Source organism: Gossypium raimondii, chromosome 3 (genome assembly GCF_025698545.1).
Source record: "Gossypium raimondii isolate GPD5lz chromosome 3, ASM2569854v1, whole genome shotgun sequence".
NCBI lineage: Eukaryota > Viridiplantae > Streptophyta > Magnoliopsida > Malvales > Malvaceae > Gossypium > Gossypium raimondii.
Genome location: NC_068567.1, coordinates 1,165,310 through 1,181,472, shown reverse-complemented (window position 1 = coordinate 1,181,472; position 16,163 = coordinate 1,165,310). Strand labels below are relative to the sequence as shown.

Below are 16,163 nucleotides of genomic sequence, written 5' to 3'. Positions count from 1 at the left end.
ACCAAGGTTTTCAGAAATCAAATCGATCAAGCCACCTGTTTGCTAGTCCAATTAGTTCGTCCAATTTAATTAAATAAATTATTTCAAATTTTCAAAATAAAAATAGTAAAAGAATAAAAAAATATGGTTCAACTGTTCCTTGGCTTAATTGATTTAAAGCCTTTCTCTGAATCAACACATTTAATAAAAAAAACTCAATCACTAATCTTCTGCGTTTTGTAAGCCATCAATCGGTTTTAAACCTTTCCCTAAATCAATACATTTAACAAAAGAAACCTAATCACCAATCCTTAGCATTTTGTAGGCCCATTAAAATGGTAGATGATGGTCACAGGTTTTAAAGCTAATTCATACTCAAGGCGAGGATTAAATCCTCAATCATTGTTTAAAGTAGAATAAACACTTACCATGTCACCTAACCCCGTGATTATTGAACCTAAATTTTAAAATATTCACTTTGTCGTCTTTCACTCAAATAAGAAAACTAGATCAAGATTTCAGAGTTTGGGTTAATCAAAAGTTGTGCATATTAATAATTTTTTTTTTCATTTTTTTGGTATGATTTGATCAGAATGCAATTGTTTTGTGGTTTCACTATTTGGGTTAACAGAAAGCTTTGTATTTAAAAAACAAACCTTAATACATATAGTTTCTGTTTGAAGAGTAATCATCTTTTCATAAATCAAAGTGCTTTTGAAAAAACTGTGCAACTAAGCTATTAAGTAGGAAAATAAATAAATGGAGAACATGAGTAATTAAGAAATTTATCTCAATGTCTAAATCGGAGGAGGAAACAGAAGAAATAGTGGGGGAAGACGGTGGTGAAAGCATATCGGAAGTTCGGAACCTAGATCTAGCATTTCTTTATGTTATTTAATATGGGGATTTAAAGGGTTAACTTAAAAATTTTGTAATTTTTAAAGGGATTATAAGAACAATTTTTCTTTTTCTTTTTGCAAATCCAGTCAACAAACTATGGGATAACCATTTTGATTAAATTTTCTAACAGTAATGACTAAATTGACAAAAAAAAACCAAAGTAAGAACGATGCTATTTTAAGATAATCTTTATGTAATTTATCAATTTTGATTAAATCAATATGAAATAACAAAAGTTTTATTTTTAAAGTTTCAGATCGACATTCTCTCCAAATTCATCTTTTAGACTATCCTTATCTTTATAAAAAATATATTAAAATCCGGCTCAATCAATTCAAACCTAAACCCCAACCGATTAACCTAATTTATTAACCAAAAAAACAACTTACACTTCTCCAATCACACTTAAATTGATTCAAACTTAAATATAGCGCAAATAACGAAGTGATTAAAATCCAAAATGATCTATACCAATAATTATTCAACCCAAAAATCCCAAACCTCAAACACAATTGAACCAGATTCAAAATGATCCAACCTCGAAACTTACATGTCAAAAAAACCTGAAATTTTTAAAACTTCAAATTAACATGATCTAAATTGGTCTGACCCAAAACCAATCAACCCAATCAATTAAACTAATTGGACCGTAAAATAAACCAATTCGATCTCCAATCCGATTTTGAGATTTTAATGTTAAAAATTACATGTATATAAGAGGCAAAGGAATAAAAAATTGTTATGATGAAATAAGCGAAATAATATTTTGAGATTAGCTCAAGAGAATTTCGAAAGAACCAAAAAAATTTAAAATCAAAGCATATGAACATTGGTAAACATTTGTGGTTTTTTATTTCACATATGGAAGAGCTAACATCACCTATACACATACAGCAATGGTGTCTAAACAAGCCCTAGAAATTATCCTTTGCTTGACGAATGACACCCAACGCTTCAGCCGCATTTGCATCGGCCGGAATATTTAATGCCTGCCTGATTTCTGAGCTCATCGTTCGAAGGAACGGATTACACGCCTTCTCTTTTTTCAGTGTAGTTGGAATCTGAAAAACAGCAGATTGTTAGTTGATGCTACATTATCAGGCAATTTGGGGGAGCTTGCTCGACTCGCATGGATCGAGTTGAGCCAACGGTCAAACACAGTTGCATAAATAACTAAAAAAATTTATTAAATCGTTTCAACCTATTCAATTACTGGTTTCTGTCCTAGTTTTTTATTTTTACTGGTTTCAAGCAGTTTTTGATTCAATCGGTTCAACCCAAAGGTTTCAAGCAGTTTTTGATTCAATCGGTTCAACCCTTTGTTTGGACTAGTATACCGGTCAATTATCGGTCCAATTAATTCGACTGACCAATCCAGTCATTTTCCAAGCACACTAGTCACATCATTAAATCTTGACGAAATCCAAGTTCAGGTACTAAAGTAGACCTAATTACTAAGTTCAATGACCAAAAACAAATCATTATCGGTTTGTTCGACAAATTTTATGATCTAGTCCTTGAAAGGTATATTGAACAAAAAAGAAATCCTCAAAAGGTATGAGAAATTAGCTAAGAAAGACAAACTATAGAAATTACCGTAGGCAACCCTTTGTTGTGAAGGTGAGTTACATGCGCTGCATACGACTGAAGTGCTTCATTCTTGGGTTCTATCGACAATGCAAATTTCGAATTACTCTGCCAAAACAGGTACATTATATGGTTAGTGCCTTTCTGAATTCTGAATGGGGAAAACTGAAGGGTTCGATAGAAAAGATTAATAGACTAACCAAAGTATATTCGTGACCACAATATATATTTGTATCATCAGGCAGAGACATGATCCTCTGAAGGGAAGAAAGCATCTGCCAGGTAGAATTCAGCCATTAAGATATGTATTGATAAAAACACAGATGATCACCAGAATATGAAAGTTTGTGATATACGGCGCCAGAATTTTACATTTGTTTCACATTTAATTCTATGTTACTTTGACTTATCCAGACTCTTCATTTTTTCTAACCTATGTATGATAGTCATGTCTAATGCTGGATATAGGTGCGGGGATACCGGATCAACCCCCAAATACATGGAAAACTTGAAAAATATCGAACATACTGACCTTCGATACTAATAGCCAAGTCCAAATAGCCCTTTAAATTTTAGATGTCAAAGAAGATACCTGTTCCGGGGTTCCTTCGAAAAGCTTGCCACATGATAAGCTGAACAATGTGTCCCCGGTAAATATTGCTGCAGAACTTGGAAAATAGAAGCTGATATGGCCTGCATGACATGTTTCAATTTAATAATAACAATAAATACTAATAAACTATGTTACTCGGGATCTTCATTTTTCTTTAAGTACTTGTGATGCTTGGATTTGATGCATATATGAACATTAGTATGATAAGATATGACCCTCCAAAGACATGAAAAACTTTTAAAAAAAGAAAATACCCTGGTTGGACATATATACATATCCAACACTCATGATCAAGTCCAAGTAATATAGCTAATAAATGAAAAAAGGGGGATTGAGAAGGTACAAGCTACCACAAAGCGGAGACCAGAATATGACTGCTATAAGTTCATACATTATTCAGTTGAATTTCAGATAAAATGGGGTAATGAATCTAACCTCGGGTATGACCTGGAGTTTCAATGACATGCACCTCATGACCTGCAAACATCCACTTGTCCCCATCATTTAGAACAATATCAATTCCAGGAATCCTATCCTTGTCTATTCCCGAACCGATAACCTACACGAAGAACAACAGTTATTACTACTATCATTATCCCGGTCACAATATATAAAATCCATGATTCAAATGCCTTTCCAAACAATTGAAACCCACATATATGTCATTGTCTAAAGACCGTTAATAAGCTTCACTTGCACATGCATTGTAAATAAACCTGTCTATGGGCCAGGCTGGGATATGGCTCGTTTTTACTTGCCAAGCCCAGCTGATGCCCTGTTCCGTAGCTTGCTTTCACAGACTACAAATGGATATTCCAGTCGAGTTTATGATTTTAATGTCTGATAGGAGCTGAAAAGATGACCGAACCAAGAGATAACAGTTTTCGTACCTTTGCTCCATACCTTGCTTTCAGCTCTGCATTCCCACCAGTATGATCGTGATGGTGATGGGTATTCAATATATAAGTCAAGTTCCAGTTTTTCCGACTCAAAGCATCGATAATGGGCATAGCTATTGAAGGATCAACGACTCCAACCGTGCCTGTGTCCACGTCGTGTAAAAGATATGCATAGTTGTCTCTAAGACATGGTACCTGCAAAAAACAATGAGTTGAGAAAATGAAGGCGAACAAACTATCACAAAAACAAAACAAGTAAAAAGATTATTAAAACGAAACATTTTAAACACGAGAAATATTAAAAGAGGTGTGCTCACCAATTCGATTTGCAATGAGGAAGACACGTTGGTGACACTACAAAACTCCGCGACCCTGAGAGAACGACTTGCCCCGCGCAAGGTTTTGAGGGGCATCGATAATAAGCGCAAGCCATACTCGAGACCCTTTCTTATGCAAAATTGCCTCAAGCCTGGCCAAACACAAAGCCCACTCCTCACCTAAAACATTCGAAAATAGGCTTTCAAATATAACCATAAACCAACATATATTCAAGACAAAAGTTCCTGCAATAACAATCAAATACAAAATCACATAAAATGATTTCGAATTATAATAATGATTGCAAACCACCAATTCATATATGGATATCTACATACACACGAGACAAGCAAATGTATAGAGAGAAAGGAGGTTCGTATCAAAGTCGAGGCTTTATTTTAATGACTTGAGGGAAATGATTCATAACATGCAACTTTGTTATAGGGCTCGGATCCTACATCGGGAAGTATGAGATTTCCTTAAAAGGGTTTATATGGACCTAGACTACCTTGCCTAATATCTACATACATACAAGACAAGTAAATGTACAGAGAGAAAGCAGCAAGTTCGTATCAAAGTCAAGGCTTTAGTTTAATGACTTGTGGGAAATGATTCATATCATGCAACTCTGTTATAGGGCTCAGATCGGAACATACATTGGAAAGTACGAGATTTCCTTAGAAGGGTTTATTTGGACCTAGACTTTCACACCCTAATATCTAGCTTTTTGGGTATGGTTCTCCGAAGATCCATATCAATTAGTATTGAAACTTCACATCATAGGTAAAATCAGTATTGTAGCATTGCAAACCTAGACCACATAACATAGCTGGTGATATCATGCTACTCTGTTATAGGGCTTGGATCCTACATTGGAAAGTAGGGGATTTCCTTAAAAGGTTTATATGGACCTACTCTCTCTCACCCTAATATCTAGCTTTTCGGGTATGGTTCTCCGGAGATCCATATCAATTGGTATCGAAGCTTCCCGTCATAGGTGAAATTGGTATTGTAGCATTGCAAACCTAGACCACATAACATAGCTGGTGATATAGGTAATATAGCGTAAGCCTGAGGCTCGAGAAACAACAAAAACCAATGGAAAGTCACTTGAGGCTCATATCTGACATTGGCATTGCAATGCTTACCCTAAACTAGATTAAGCCATCGCAAAACCAACCTCGGAACCGGGACTGCCAAGCATGGTGTATTGTTATATATCTAAGTACAAGGTACGGGACTTAGATCCCACCTTAATAAGCTCTCTTTTTTAAAGTGCATCATATGAACTTCAGATAATGGAAACACTAACTATAAATCACACCATTTTGAACAAGATTCATATCAACATATAGTGATAAAACTAGTTTCAAATGTTCATACAAGGCAAAACCACTTAAAATCATATGAACCCTAATTTGGAAAAAAAATAGATGGTTAAAAATGGCATAAAAAAAGCAAACTATATATCACAAAAGCCAAAACCCAGATTTCCCATCAAGCTAAAACTAGTCCAACACCCATTTCTTCGATTAGCCATAAAAAGAAATGTCATTTTTCTCAAATTGGGTATTAAAAAAAATCAGATCTTTGCTATGATATTTCATTTTATTTTCAGTTTCCTTCCTAAAAAAAATGCAAACTCAAGGATTAAAAGAAGGGGAAAATGAAAATGAAAAAGAAGAAAACAGACCCTTGAACAAGGAAAGGAGGCCATAGCAGATGAAGCTTTAGAGAGCATTTGCATATATCTCTCTTCTCTCTCCTCCTAAAAATGGATTCTCCTTTAGAAAGCTTTCTCTTTTTAGAGAGAGATACAGTGCATGTACATTGTGGGCTGTCACTTGTCAATAAAATGTCTGTTTTTTGTTGAGTGAAACACATGAAAAAATATTTATTTTGAGTAAAAACATAGATTTTCATTACTGGGTAAATAGTACCCAATATCATTCATTTATTAAAAAATTTACGTTTTGGTCACTTAACTTAAAAAATTTATAAAATAATCACTGAACTATTTATAAATTTTCATTTAAGTTACTAAACTATATGAAAATTTTCATTTAAGTTACTAGATTGTTATTTTAAAAAAAAATCAGCTAACAAGCTCTAAACTATGATTTAACGATTTGAACGGTGAATCAGTAGTTCAATACCCATTAACGAGTAGAAGAACATACTTTAGATCCGAATCGAGTTAATGATCAATGATGAAGATCGGAAAAGAAATTTTTTTGAATTTTAATTTGAAGATTCATAACATTCAAAGTTGTTTTATGAAAAAAAAATTAAACTGTAGAAAATAAGGGGAAGAAAGCTTTTGATTAGTGCAGGCGGTGCAAGCAAAGAAGGCCATACAACATCGATTTTAATAGCCCTATGACTTAATTAAAAACTTTTGAACAATTTAATGATCATTTTGTAATTTTTTTAAAGATGAATGACCAAAAAGTAAACATACTAACAATTTAGTGACCTCGGTTGTAGTTTACCCTAAACTATTAATTTTCAAAGATTTTGGGAAAAAAATGTTGATTATGTGATATTATTGAGATATTCTATGATTTTTTTATATTATTCAAATTTTATTTTATTTAACATCAAGTGAAATAAATGGTATTTATTATTAAAAAATTGTCAATTTCGTCTTTACTTTCTAAAGTAATAGGAATAAATTAAATTAAAAACATTTTTTCTACGAGGTATATATAAAATTTAATCAATTTGTAAAGCAAAGTTTTTTTTAATTTGTGGATATTAAAAACGATTAATTTATTTCGAAATAAATAAGTTTATTAGTAAAAAGTAAATTTTGATAATTTTTAGTTTACGAGGGAGGAAAATTCTATTTTTTTCAAAAAGAGCGACTAAGAAAATATTTTGCTAAATAAATTTTTTATTTTTAAATATCCCCACCTTTTTTTTTTTCATCGCCTTGACACTTTTGATAGAATATAGAATATAAAGGAACGCTTTCTATATATATTTATTGTAGTTATTATATATTACTTTAATTTTATAAATTTAATTATTTATTGTTATTTAGTTTTTTAAGGCGTGTATTTTAATTTTAATATCAAATTTTTCTCTTTAATTTTTTATTTATTTTTAAAATAGACATATGCTTCTTTTTGACAACTTCATAATATTATATATTTTATTATTTTATGTTTTTCTAAAATTGTAAAAAGAGAATTTGACTATAAAAATTCAAGGTGTATATGTCATATTATTTAAAAATAAATTATATCAAATTATTTTGGTTAAATTCTACTATTATTCCATGTTCTTTGCAAAAGTTATGGATTTAGTCCTTATACTTTAGTCTAATTCATTATTATTTTTGGTACTTTTCGAATTGGTCAATGTTAATCCCGTACTTTTTAAAATTTGAAAATTATTTATGATCCAAACAATAGCAATTTAATTCATTCGGTTAAATTTAATTATTTCTAATCCCTGTACAATGTGTATAGTTGTAGATTTAGTACATATTCTCGATTGGATCATTCTAAGTTTCTATACTTTTCAAATTTTAAAATTTCAGTATTGTCGCAAATGACACTTGTTAATCTATTAACTGAATTTTTAGTGAGCAATGTTGAAATAGCAAGTGACATGACATTACACATATGATCAAGTGTTTACCACATCATATTTTGAAAATAGCAAAATTTAACTTAATGGATGTAATAGTTATTGTTCGATGATGATTGAAATTTTAAAATTTAAAAAGTACAAGAATTGAAATTAATTAAATTAAATCCATAACATTCATGAAGTAGAAGGACTAATAGCAAAATTTAAGCAACTATTTTATAGAATTAATGGAAAACGGACTTCAAAATTAAAATTATATATTTCGAAATGTAGAAAACTATAAATAATTAAATTATAATAAATGAGCTATATATATTAGATTTCAATAAGATTTTGACCATTTTAAAAGGTGACGATAAAGTTACTGGTCGGTGACGATTTTATAAAGGTTGTGGAACTACACGTAGAAGTGAAATTGAGCCGACTTGGTGACATAATTGCTGTCCCCTTTTTATGAGACATTTGTTAGCTTCACCTAACGCTCTTTTAAATGGGGCAAATTTTCAGATGAGGTTGTTAAACAAATTTGGTCCCTCGATCAAAACGGAACTGCTCACCTCATCATCAAAAAATGATTAAATGTTTACATTGGAATTAAAACTTTTTAGTTTTCGGAATCTTATTATAATTAAATTAATCAAATAATCAATTTGTTGATTCAATTGATTTAATTAATTTATTAAATAAATTATTAAAATTTATGATATATATTAAAATTTTGGTTCATTGCTTGGATGCCCTGATTCAAAATTGATTATTAAGTAAATTTATTCAAGATCAATTTTTGATAGATTCTTGATCTAATCGGTCTGATTCAATTCAAGTTACTTTGTTTTTGAATATGCTCAAATTAAAGCCATTTTAAAAAAAAATTCAAAGAAAAACTCTTTTAAATAATATATATTAAGTAATATCTGATTTAATTATCATTTGTTCCTATTTTAATTAAAATAAGTCACTATTCATTTAGTTTTTATTATAAATCTAATGAAATGCATGAAAATTGAACACTTTAAAAAAGATTAACTTTTATTTAATATTTTGAAAAGTTTAAACCGGGCAGCTAATCTAAAAATAAAAAGAAACGGTAAAATTTAATATTTTAATTTTACACAATTAAATGCTTTTATGTTTATAATATTATTAATTAATCTAAATTATTAACACTTATTTTTTCTTGTTAAAATGTTAACTTGAAATTCAATGTAAAGTCATTTTATTAAATGTTCAACTAATTTTCTTTTTTTTTAAAACTTAATCATTTGAAGTTCACATAAATTTATTTTAAAAAATTATGTGTTAATATTTTCAACTAACTAATAAACATTTTAAAAATAAAATAATATAAACTAAACCCTAATATAATAACAAAAGATTTCCCATTACAATAAAATCTGGGCCGATATTCTCAAAAGGATAAAACAAAATAAAATAAAATATTGGCTTACACTTAAATTTAGGGTTCCATCTCAAATAACCCACCACCACCACCACCACCACCATAATAATAATTCAATATTTAGCATAATAAACATACTAAAATGATAACTACACCAAAATACAATTAGCTTCAAAATTAGACCGATTCATTAAGTAAAACTCAACTTTTATTTTTGCACAACACAAGTTGACTTGTAACTCAAAATTTTGTGTTTATCTATAATTTGAAACATATATATATATATATATATATATATATATTATAATTAAATTTTAAAAAAATTGTAAATGACGTGGAAAAGTTGAATCAGATGCAAAGTGTAAGCAAAACAACAATAATTGAAAGTTCCAATTTATTCAACAAAATTAGCATACAAACATGAGGTGGATCATGGAATGTTAGCAGTTTTCAGCTTCAATGTTCATATTACAACACTGATGTTACAACAACAACGACAACAATGAGAACAACCAGTACACGGTAACCCCAACTCTCACAGCATGGAACCTTGCTTCGATTTTTCTCTTTTTCGTAATCGAAATGGGATCCTAAAACTCGCGAAATTGTGGTGGACAACCTCATAGTTCATCCTAAAGAATAAGGAAAGAAAAAAGAATCTGTGGTTAGGTGTTTGGTCGGGAATGCTATCGAGTTATGTGTTACTCGGACTCTAGTGTGTCGGATATTTGATTATGCAATGTGTTGTACTTATTTTGTCTGTGTCGTGTCTAATATGGACAGATCTAATTCAAAGCCAGTAACAAAGAAAAAAAAGAAAGGAGATAACAATCTATGATGGCCCTAAACCTAAATGCAAAGGACATTAACAATTTATGATGGCACTGAATATAACAAATACCAACTTTTAGCACAATCATATTCATCGATTTGAGATAAAAATTCGACCAAACTGAATAAATGGTTTCATAAAAAGAATTATTGTGAAGGAATAGAAAGGAAAATTGCACTTACATGGTAATCGTCCAGATAATCACGAGGATCGTGCTGCCAAGAAAAAAAAAAAAAAAACTTCAACTCATACTATAATGCAGCTTGGTAAAGAAAGGCAATATTATATTCTAACGATTTGCAGTTCAGACCTCTCTTTCTAACATGGTGCAAACAATGACAATCTAATTCTTCACACTAACCCATGATTACTTCCATCACCACTATATACGTAACAAAGAAATGCTTTCTTCCAAATCGTTGGCGTGTGTATAACATATATACGTATGTATGTTATATATACACATACCACCAGCCACCACTACTTAGGAAAAGAACTAAAGTTACCATAGACTCCATTTATTATGATTAAAACTTGATCTTACTCTCTTCAACAATGAACGCACATGGGATCATTGACTTTTGTTGATTAAATGATTTACAAAGGTAAAAAGAAAATGTTAGAGAAAAGTAAATAAAGAAGACAAATAAAATACCCTTCTACGGTGCCTCCTGTCTCTATGTCGGTGGTCCCTCTCTCTTCTCCGCTTTTCACCTTCCTCTCTAGCTCTTTTGGCTTCCTGCACAAATAGAGATTCAAAGACTTAATATTCAGAAATAATGCAATGAATTCCAGATTCAAAGTTCGAAGAGAAACTATATTGGGCTAACAACCTCCTCTTCCCGGGCTCTTCGTTCTTTCTCTGCTTCTTCAAAGGCTTCCTTTTCGGCCTGAAATATTCCATGCAAATTGTTAGCTAGTTAGACACTTCAATTCACTCTAAATCTGAAGTCTGAAAATAAACATCTCACCTCCCTATTCCTGGCCCATATATCTTCTACAACTTCTCTTGCATATTGTGGGTCATCACAAATCAATATGTTGTCAAAAACCGAACCAGCCTTTACCTGCAGTATGAAAAATAATCCATTTAGTTTTGCCATACAGCTTACTGTACCCCCCTTTCAACATATATATTTCTTTCCGGGAATTAGGCATTCGATCTGGGTTGGCAACAAACATGCAAATGTACCATAGGAACAAGAGGTATGCCTCTTTAACGTGTCATTTAATACACATTATTGAAAAAGGAAACAAGATTGGAAGTAATCAACTTTGGAACAATGGGATTATTTCTTTTGTTCCTGAAAAGATTAGTTCTATCTTAAATCACCCTCCACCAAAAGCATATGAAGAAATGTTTGATGCTTACCTGCCAGACTTCAATACCCACATATTTTATTGGTCTCAGCACATAGAGGTCCGGATCATCTTCGAACTCTGGAGGACAGGAAAATGAAGACAATGGAAAATTCACAAATTAATTAGAGTTTATGCAACATATCAGAAGAAACAATGAAAAAAGAGGACAGTACATATTCAGCCTGTATTGAAGACAGGCATGGATAGCAACTGCATAAATCCATCAGAACTAAATATAAATGCGAAGAGTAGCTTGGATAGTCATAGCAGCTCGGTGACTACTTATAGACTATATTAACCATTTTTGGCAAGTTAAAGTCCCCCGGTTACGCTCTAGTTGTGTGATTTTACCATTGAGCTGCTGACATCTAGCAAGGACATACCTGGGTTATCAATCCATGGAGTCTTCCACTTTCCCTTGTAGTTGGGGTTCTTGATTTTCTGAATAAGGGATGAAGAAGTTAGAACTTTAGCAGAGGTTTTACTTTCTATCTTACGTTAATAGCTTGAAAGTACCTTACGCTTCCATGGTCCTTTGTATGCTGGGTTTGGGATCTTAGGTGGTTTCCAAATACCATCCTCTTCATCATCCCAGTCATCAGGCTATGAGAACAAAATTAAAAGAAATTTTAAATAACTTCTTATCATTGAAAGCATATCAACTACCAGAATTAGAGCCTAATTATCATCCTTCAGGGGGAGGGGGATGGGGAGGAAGGGAACACATGATCTGTCGAAAGCATCGTGTTTTGACAAAAGAAAGGAATAGGAATATCGGCACAAATTATATCTGTACTGAAATTGTTTTATCCATCTGAAAATACGACCTTTGGATGTTGAACAATGAGCACAAACCTCTTTTGCCTTTGGATCTGGAATCTGAGCTGGAATTTTATCATATCCCTGCATAAAACCGGATAATAGAAGTGTTTAGTTCACAGTAAATCACATGATCGCTTCAGAGATCACATTCCGAAGGGACAAGAAGCATGTGTTACCTCCGGTTTGACATCATTAGGGTCCTCAATGTATTCTCTATCATCCCAATCTGCAGGCTGTGAAAAGAACAAATGTGAGAATTTTTTGAGGCAGCAGGTAAATAGATCAGGACATACCAGCATATTCAAAAAAATAATGAGAGGAACTCTAATTCTTTCTGGGTAGTAACATTATATAAATCGGTGCTTCTTCAAGGTCTTTTGCATGAGTACGTTCTTAAAGTTGAATTTCAAATATAAGTGTAGATGCATCATATCAGATATCATAGCTGGTATCCATTAATGAATACCTAATGTTGACACTTGGAGTCCTACCTTTTTGGCTTTAACATCCTTTATTTTTCGTGGAGGAAGGATATCCCAATCAGTATACATGCTGCCTGTTTCTCTCTCTCTGTTATCAATTAAGACGCTATAAGAGGCATCAGGCCTTAGAATAAATGTGTAAAAGTGAGTTAGCTTGTCCGTTTCACATTGTAGATCCTTTCTAATAGGATAATTTTGTCCCTGGTAGGATAGTATAACATGGAGCTTTTTGGTCTGTGTGCCACAAATATCTGGTCCGAACATGAAACTGCACCACAATGAAAGACCCATCAGCTAGTGTTTAAAGTAAATATGAAGTCTGAAAATGGCATCAGTTTCTATAATAACATCTATAGAAAAGGCAAAAGTCGCCAAGAGGAAAAGAAAAGAAAATGCAATCTAACCAGAAAATTATATATGGTACCAAAATATACATACAAAAGCAATAGATATGACTTTGAAAAACAAACAGCAGGTCAACAGTCTGAAATTTCTGTTGTAGATAACTGATTATTCCAGTCTGGATTCGCATGGAAATAATCTAAGATGTGGAAATATGAAATTTGTCATTGGCAAAATTTATATATTAATGCTACATTTGGTGGGAGTATTATTATTTCCACATGTTTTAGTCATTGGTTAGCTATAAACTAGTCATAATTGGAAATTTTTAGTCACTCTAATGAATTGTTTGTGGCAAAGAGAAGGAAAACTTATTGCTTATTTTGAAGTGGTCTTAATTTTTACAAAAGTTTATACTCATCTTTCTAACGGCAAGTTTAAATTTGTACTAAATGTTCTTTATTTTAAGTCTAACTATTTTAGAACATGTGTGTTAAATAAGCTTTTTCCTCATGTTATTACACTAGTAACCGAACGTAGATAAATGAATTGCTAGACCTGTAAGGAGTGTCGCCACCAAATTTCTTTTGGTTTACATAACCGGAGAGAAGCTTGATGTAACCACCACCACATTCAATGTCTTGTTCAATTTTAATAGAATACTGGACCACTAGAGTTCTGTTTTTGTTGCTAAACTCTGGTATCTTAGCAGAGATGGCATAATGTTTGGCATCATTATAAGTCTGAATACCTGCAAGATTTCCAAGCATAAAAAAATCAGCTATAGCCAGCAGTGCTTTTCCATATATGTAATACATACACCAATACTCTAATTTGGTAGGCCATCCATAAATGTAACCATGTATATTTAGACATCCTTTTTTTTTCAACCCTATTAGGTAAACATAAATATGTATGAAAATGTAACAATTACTAGTAATGCTTGATAAAAAGATCATAGAAGTTGAAAATGATAAAAATAGCAACAGTTCTTAGCAATCAATTCACAAAATCATTATATATAACAGTCATTGCATTTTTTTTATCTTAAATTACTAGGATTCATGATTCAGCATTTAAATCTCTAAAATCCAAATATATATTATAACAGTGTAAATATACCCTTATCATCAGGATCGCCAGACCACTTGCCGGCGGTGTGCTTAAAGGTGCCGGCTTTTCCCTCACTCCTTTTCCAATCTGACAGCACCCATCGGCTCTTCCACCCATCTGTCTCCGAATTCCAAAAAGAAAACAAAAAATATCAAAAATCTTTTCATAAGTAATCACACTTTACTCAAAATAAATCAATTCAAATCATTCAAATATACAGGATCCATCATCGAACGTGATAACTACAAGTATAATGATCCAGTCAAACTGTTTGACCAAAACTTCTAGAATCTTCTTTTCCTATCACTACAGTTAGACCCCTCTATGTTTAATTTAGCTACAAATGTTCCTTCACTAAATTCTAAAAGAAGAAAATATAAATTTCTTTACTGGTTTGCTAAGAACAAATTAATCCAAAAATACTCTAGAAACAAAAAATGAAAAATCGAATATCATTTTTCATAAGCAATCACACTTTACTCAAAATAAATAAATACAAATCATTGAAATACATAGGATCCATCATTGAAAACGATAAATACAAGCACAATAAGCTACAGTCAAACTATTTGACCAAAATTTCCAGATTCTTATTTTCCTATCAATACCTCAAAAATCCTTTATGTTTGGTTTAACTACAAACTTTTCGTTACTAAATCCTAAAAGAATGGAACAGAAACTTTTTGGCTACTCTGCAAAGAACAAATTAAATCCAAAAGCATTCCAGAAAACAAAAAAAAAAAAAATTGAATATCATTTTCATAAGCAATCACACTTCACTCAAAATAAATCAATTCCAATCATTGAAATACACAGGATCCATCATTGAAAACGATAATTAAAAGCACAATACACTACAGTCAAACTGTTTGACCAAAAACTTCCAGAACCTTCTTCTTTCCAATCACTACCGTAAAAATCCTCTAACTTGGTTACAAATTTTCCGTTATTAAAATCCTAAAAGAAGAAAACAGAAAATTCTTTCACTAATTTGCTAAGAAAAACTAATCCAAAAGTATTCTAGAAACTTCTACAAATCACCAAAAAAACAATTATAGAAAGATACAACAGATGAAATGAAGCTCAACGATATTAGATTTAATAGTATTTACATAACAAGAAATGATGAACTAAAGTTTTTTTTCCTTATCTTTTTTACCTTCGAAGCGTTCTTCGAAGAAAATCTCAGAGAGAGCGAAATCGAAGAGGAGAAAGTGAAGAAAAAGGAAAAATAAAAGGAAAAACGAGCGATTGGGAACAAGTTTGCCCATTTCCGGTAAAGATTTTTAACTCATTAATATGGTGTTTCAATGAAGTTTTGATCTAAAAGAAGCTAAGCAAAGCTAAGCTATAACCCAATCGTGTAAAACGGACACTGGCTCGGTGTGTTGACTCACTGAAGTCTTCTCTTTCCCATTTTATCTGTAAATATATACTTACTTTTAAATATGGAGACAGCGTAATGTCATTTAAGCCCTTTCTACGGCAATATTTGTCCATACCTTGAGGGTTAATGTACCATTTGGTGGCTGAGTTCTTTTCTTTTTGCAATTTCATACATGAGTTTGGCTCCAATGTTCAATTTGGTACGAAAGCTAAATGACATCGTGTGAGCTAATAAATTTTTGACATGTGTGCTTTACTAAAAAATAGGTACTTAATTAGGATAATGAAAAAAGTATGTACTAAATTAACGTTGAAGCCAAAATCAAGTACCAATTTGAGACAAAAAAACCTCAATTATCAAATTGAAAAAATTTAAGTACCAATGTGAAAATTGAAGCTAAATTCAGGTGCCAAATTGGGACAAAAGAAACTTAGGTATCAAATTGAATATTGAAGCTAAACTTAGATACCAAATAATGTATTAACCCATACCTTATCCATATGTATATTTCTCTTGGTTCTGATTTTG

The 16,163-nt window shown here is 31.7% G+C and overlaps 2 protein-coding genes across 2 annotated transcripts; both read right to left on the bottom strand.

The window, feature by feature from the left end:
* Positions 1-1,608: 1,608 nt before the first annotated feature.
* Positions 1,609-6,152, bottom strand: LOC105796375 (probable hydroxyacylglutathione hydrolase 2, chloroplastic). The gene is made up of 8 exons (XM_012626069.2): positions 5,990-6,152; positions 4,296-4,475; positions 3,970-4,173; positions 3,515-3,638; positions 3,059-3,159; positions 2,667-2,741; positions 2,476-2,574; positions 1,609-1,940 (listed from the first exon to the last, which is right to left on the bottom strand). The coding sequence occupies exons 1-8, from the start codon at positions 6,041-6,043 to the stop codon at positions 1,794-1,796; spliced, it is 984 nt and encodes a 327-aa protein (XP_012481523.1). The 5' UTR covers positions 6,044-6,152; the 3' UTR covers positions 1,609-1,793.
* Positions 6,153-9,672: 3,520 nt separating this feature from the next.
* Positions 9,673-15,663, bottom strand: LOC105796374 (calreticulin-3). The gene is made up of 14 exons (XM_012626068.2): positions 15,408-15,663; positions 14,258-14,365; positions 13,694-13,886; positions 12,803-13,061; positions 12,488-12,544; positions 12,345-12,392; positions 12,006-12,092; positions 11,873-11,930; positions 11,500-11,567; positions 11,099-11,194; positions 10,961-11,017; positions 10,783-10,866; positions 10,310-10,342; positions 9,673-9,927 (listed from the first exon to the last, which is right to left on the bottom strand). The coding sequence occupies exons 1-14, from the start codon at positions 15,517-15,519 to the stop codon at positions 9,916-9,918; spliced, it is 1,272 nt and encodes a 423-aa protein (XP_012481522.1). The 5' UTR covers positions 15,520-15,663; the 3' UTR covers positions 9,673-9,915.
* Between the last annotated feature and the right edge of the window lie 500 nt (positions 15,664-16,163).

What these genes read in the sequence shown, in the direction of transcription:
- LOC105796375 (XM_012626069.2), bottom strand. Translation starts at nt 6,043, where the DNA reads ATGCAAATGCTCTCTAAAGCTTCATCTGCTATGGCCTCCTTTCCTTGT. An exon ending in CCTCCTTTCCTTGTTCAAGG is followed by an intron (nt 4,476 to 5,989) that starts GTCTGTTTTCTT and finishes CGAATGTTTTAG; the next exon opens with GTGAGGAGTGGGCTTTGTGT. An exon ending in AAGCAAGGTATGGAGCAAAG is followed by an intron (nt 3,639 to 3,969) that starts GTACGAAAACTG and finishes TTCTTCGTGTAG; the next exon opens with GTTATCGGTTCGGGAATAGA.
- LOC105796374 (XM_012626068.2), bottom strand. Translation starts at nt 15,519, where the DNA reads ATGGGCAAACTTGTTCCCAATCGCTCGTTTTTCCTTTTATTTTTCCTT. An exon ending in CTTCGAAGAACGCTTCGAAG is followed by an intron (nt 14,366 to 15,407) that starts GTAAAAAAGATA and finishes ATTCGGAGACAG; the next exon opens with ATGGGTGGAAGAGCCGATGG. An exon ending in TGGCGATCCTGATGATAAGG is followed by an intron (nt 13,887 to 14,257) that starts GTATATTTACAC and finishes GAAATCTTGCAG; the next exon opens with GTATTCAGACTTATAATGAT.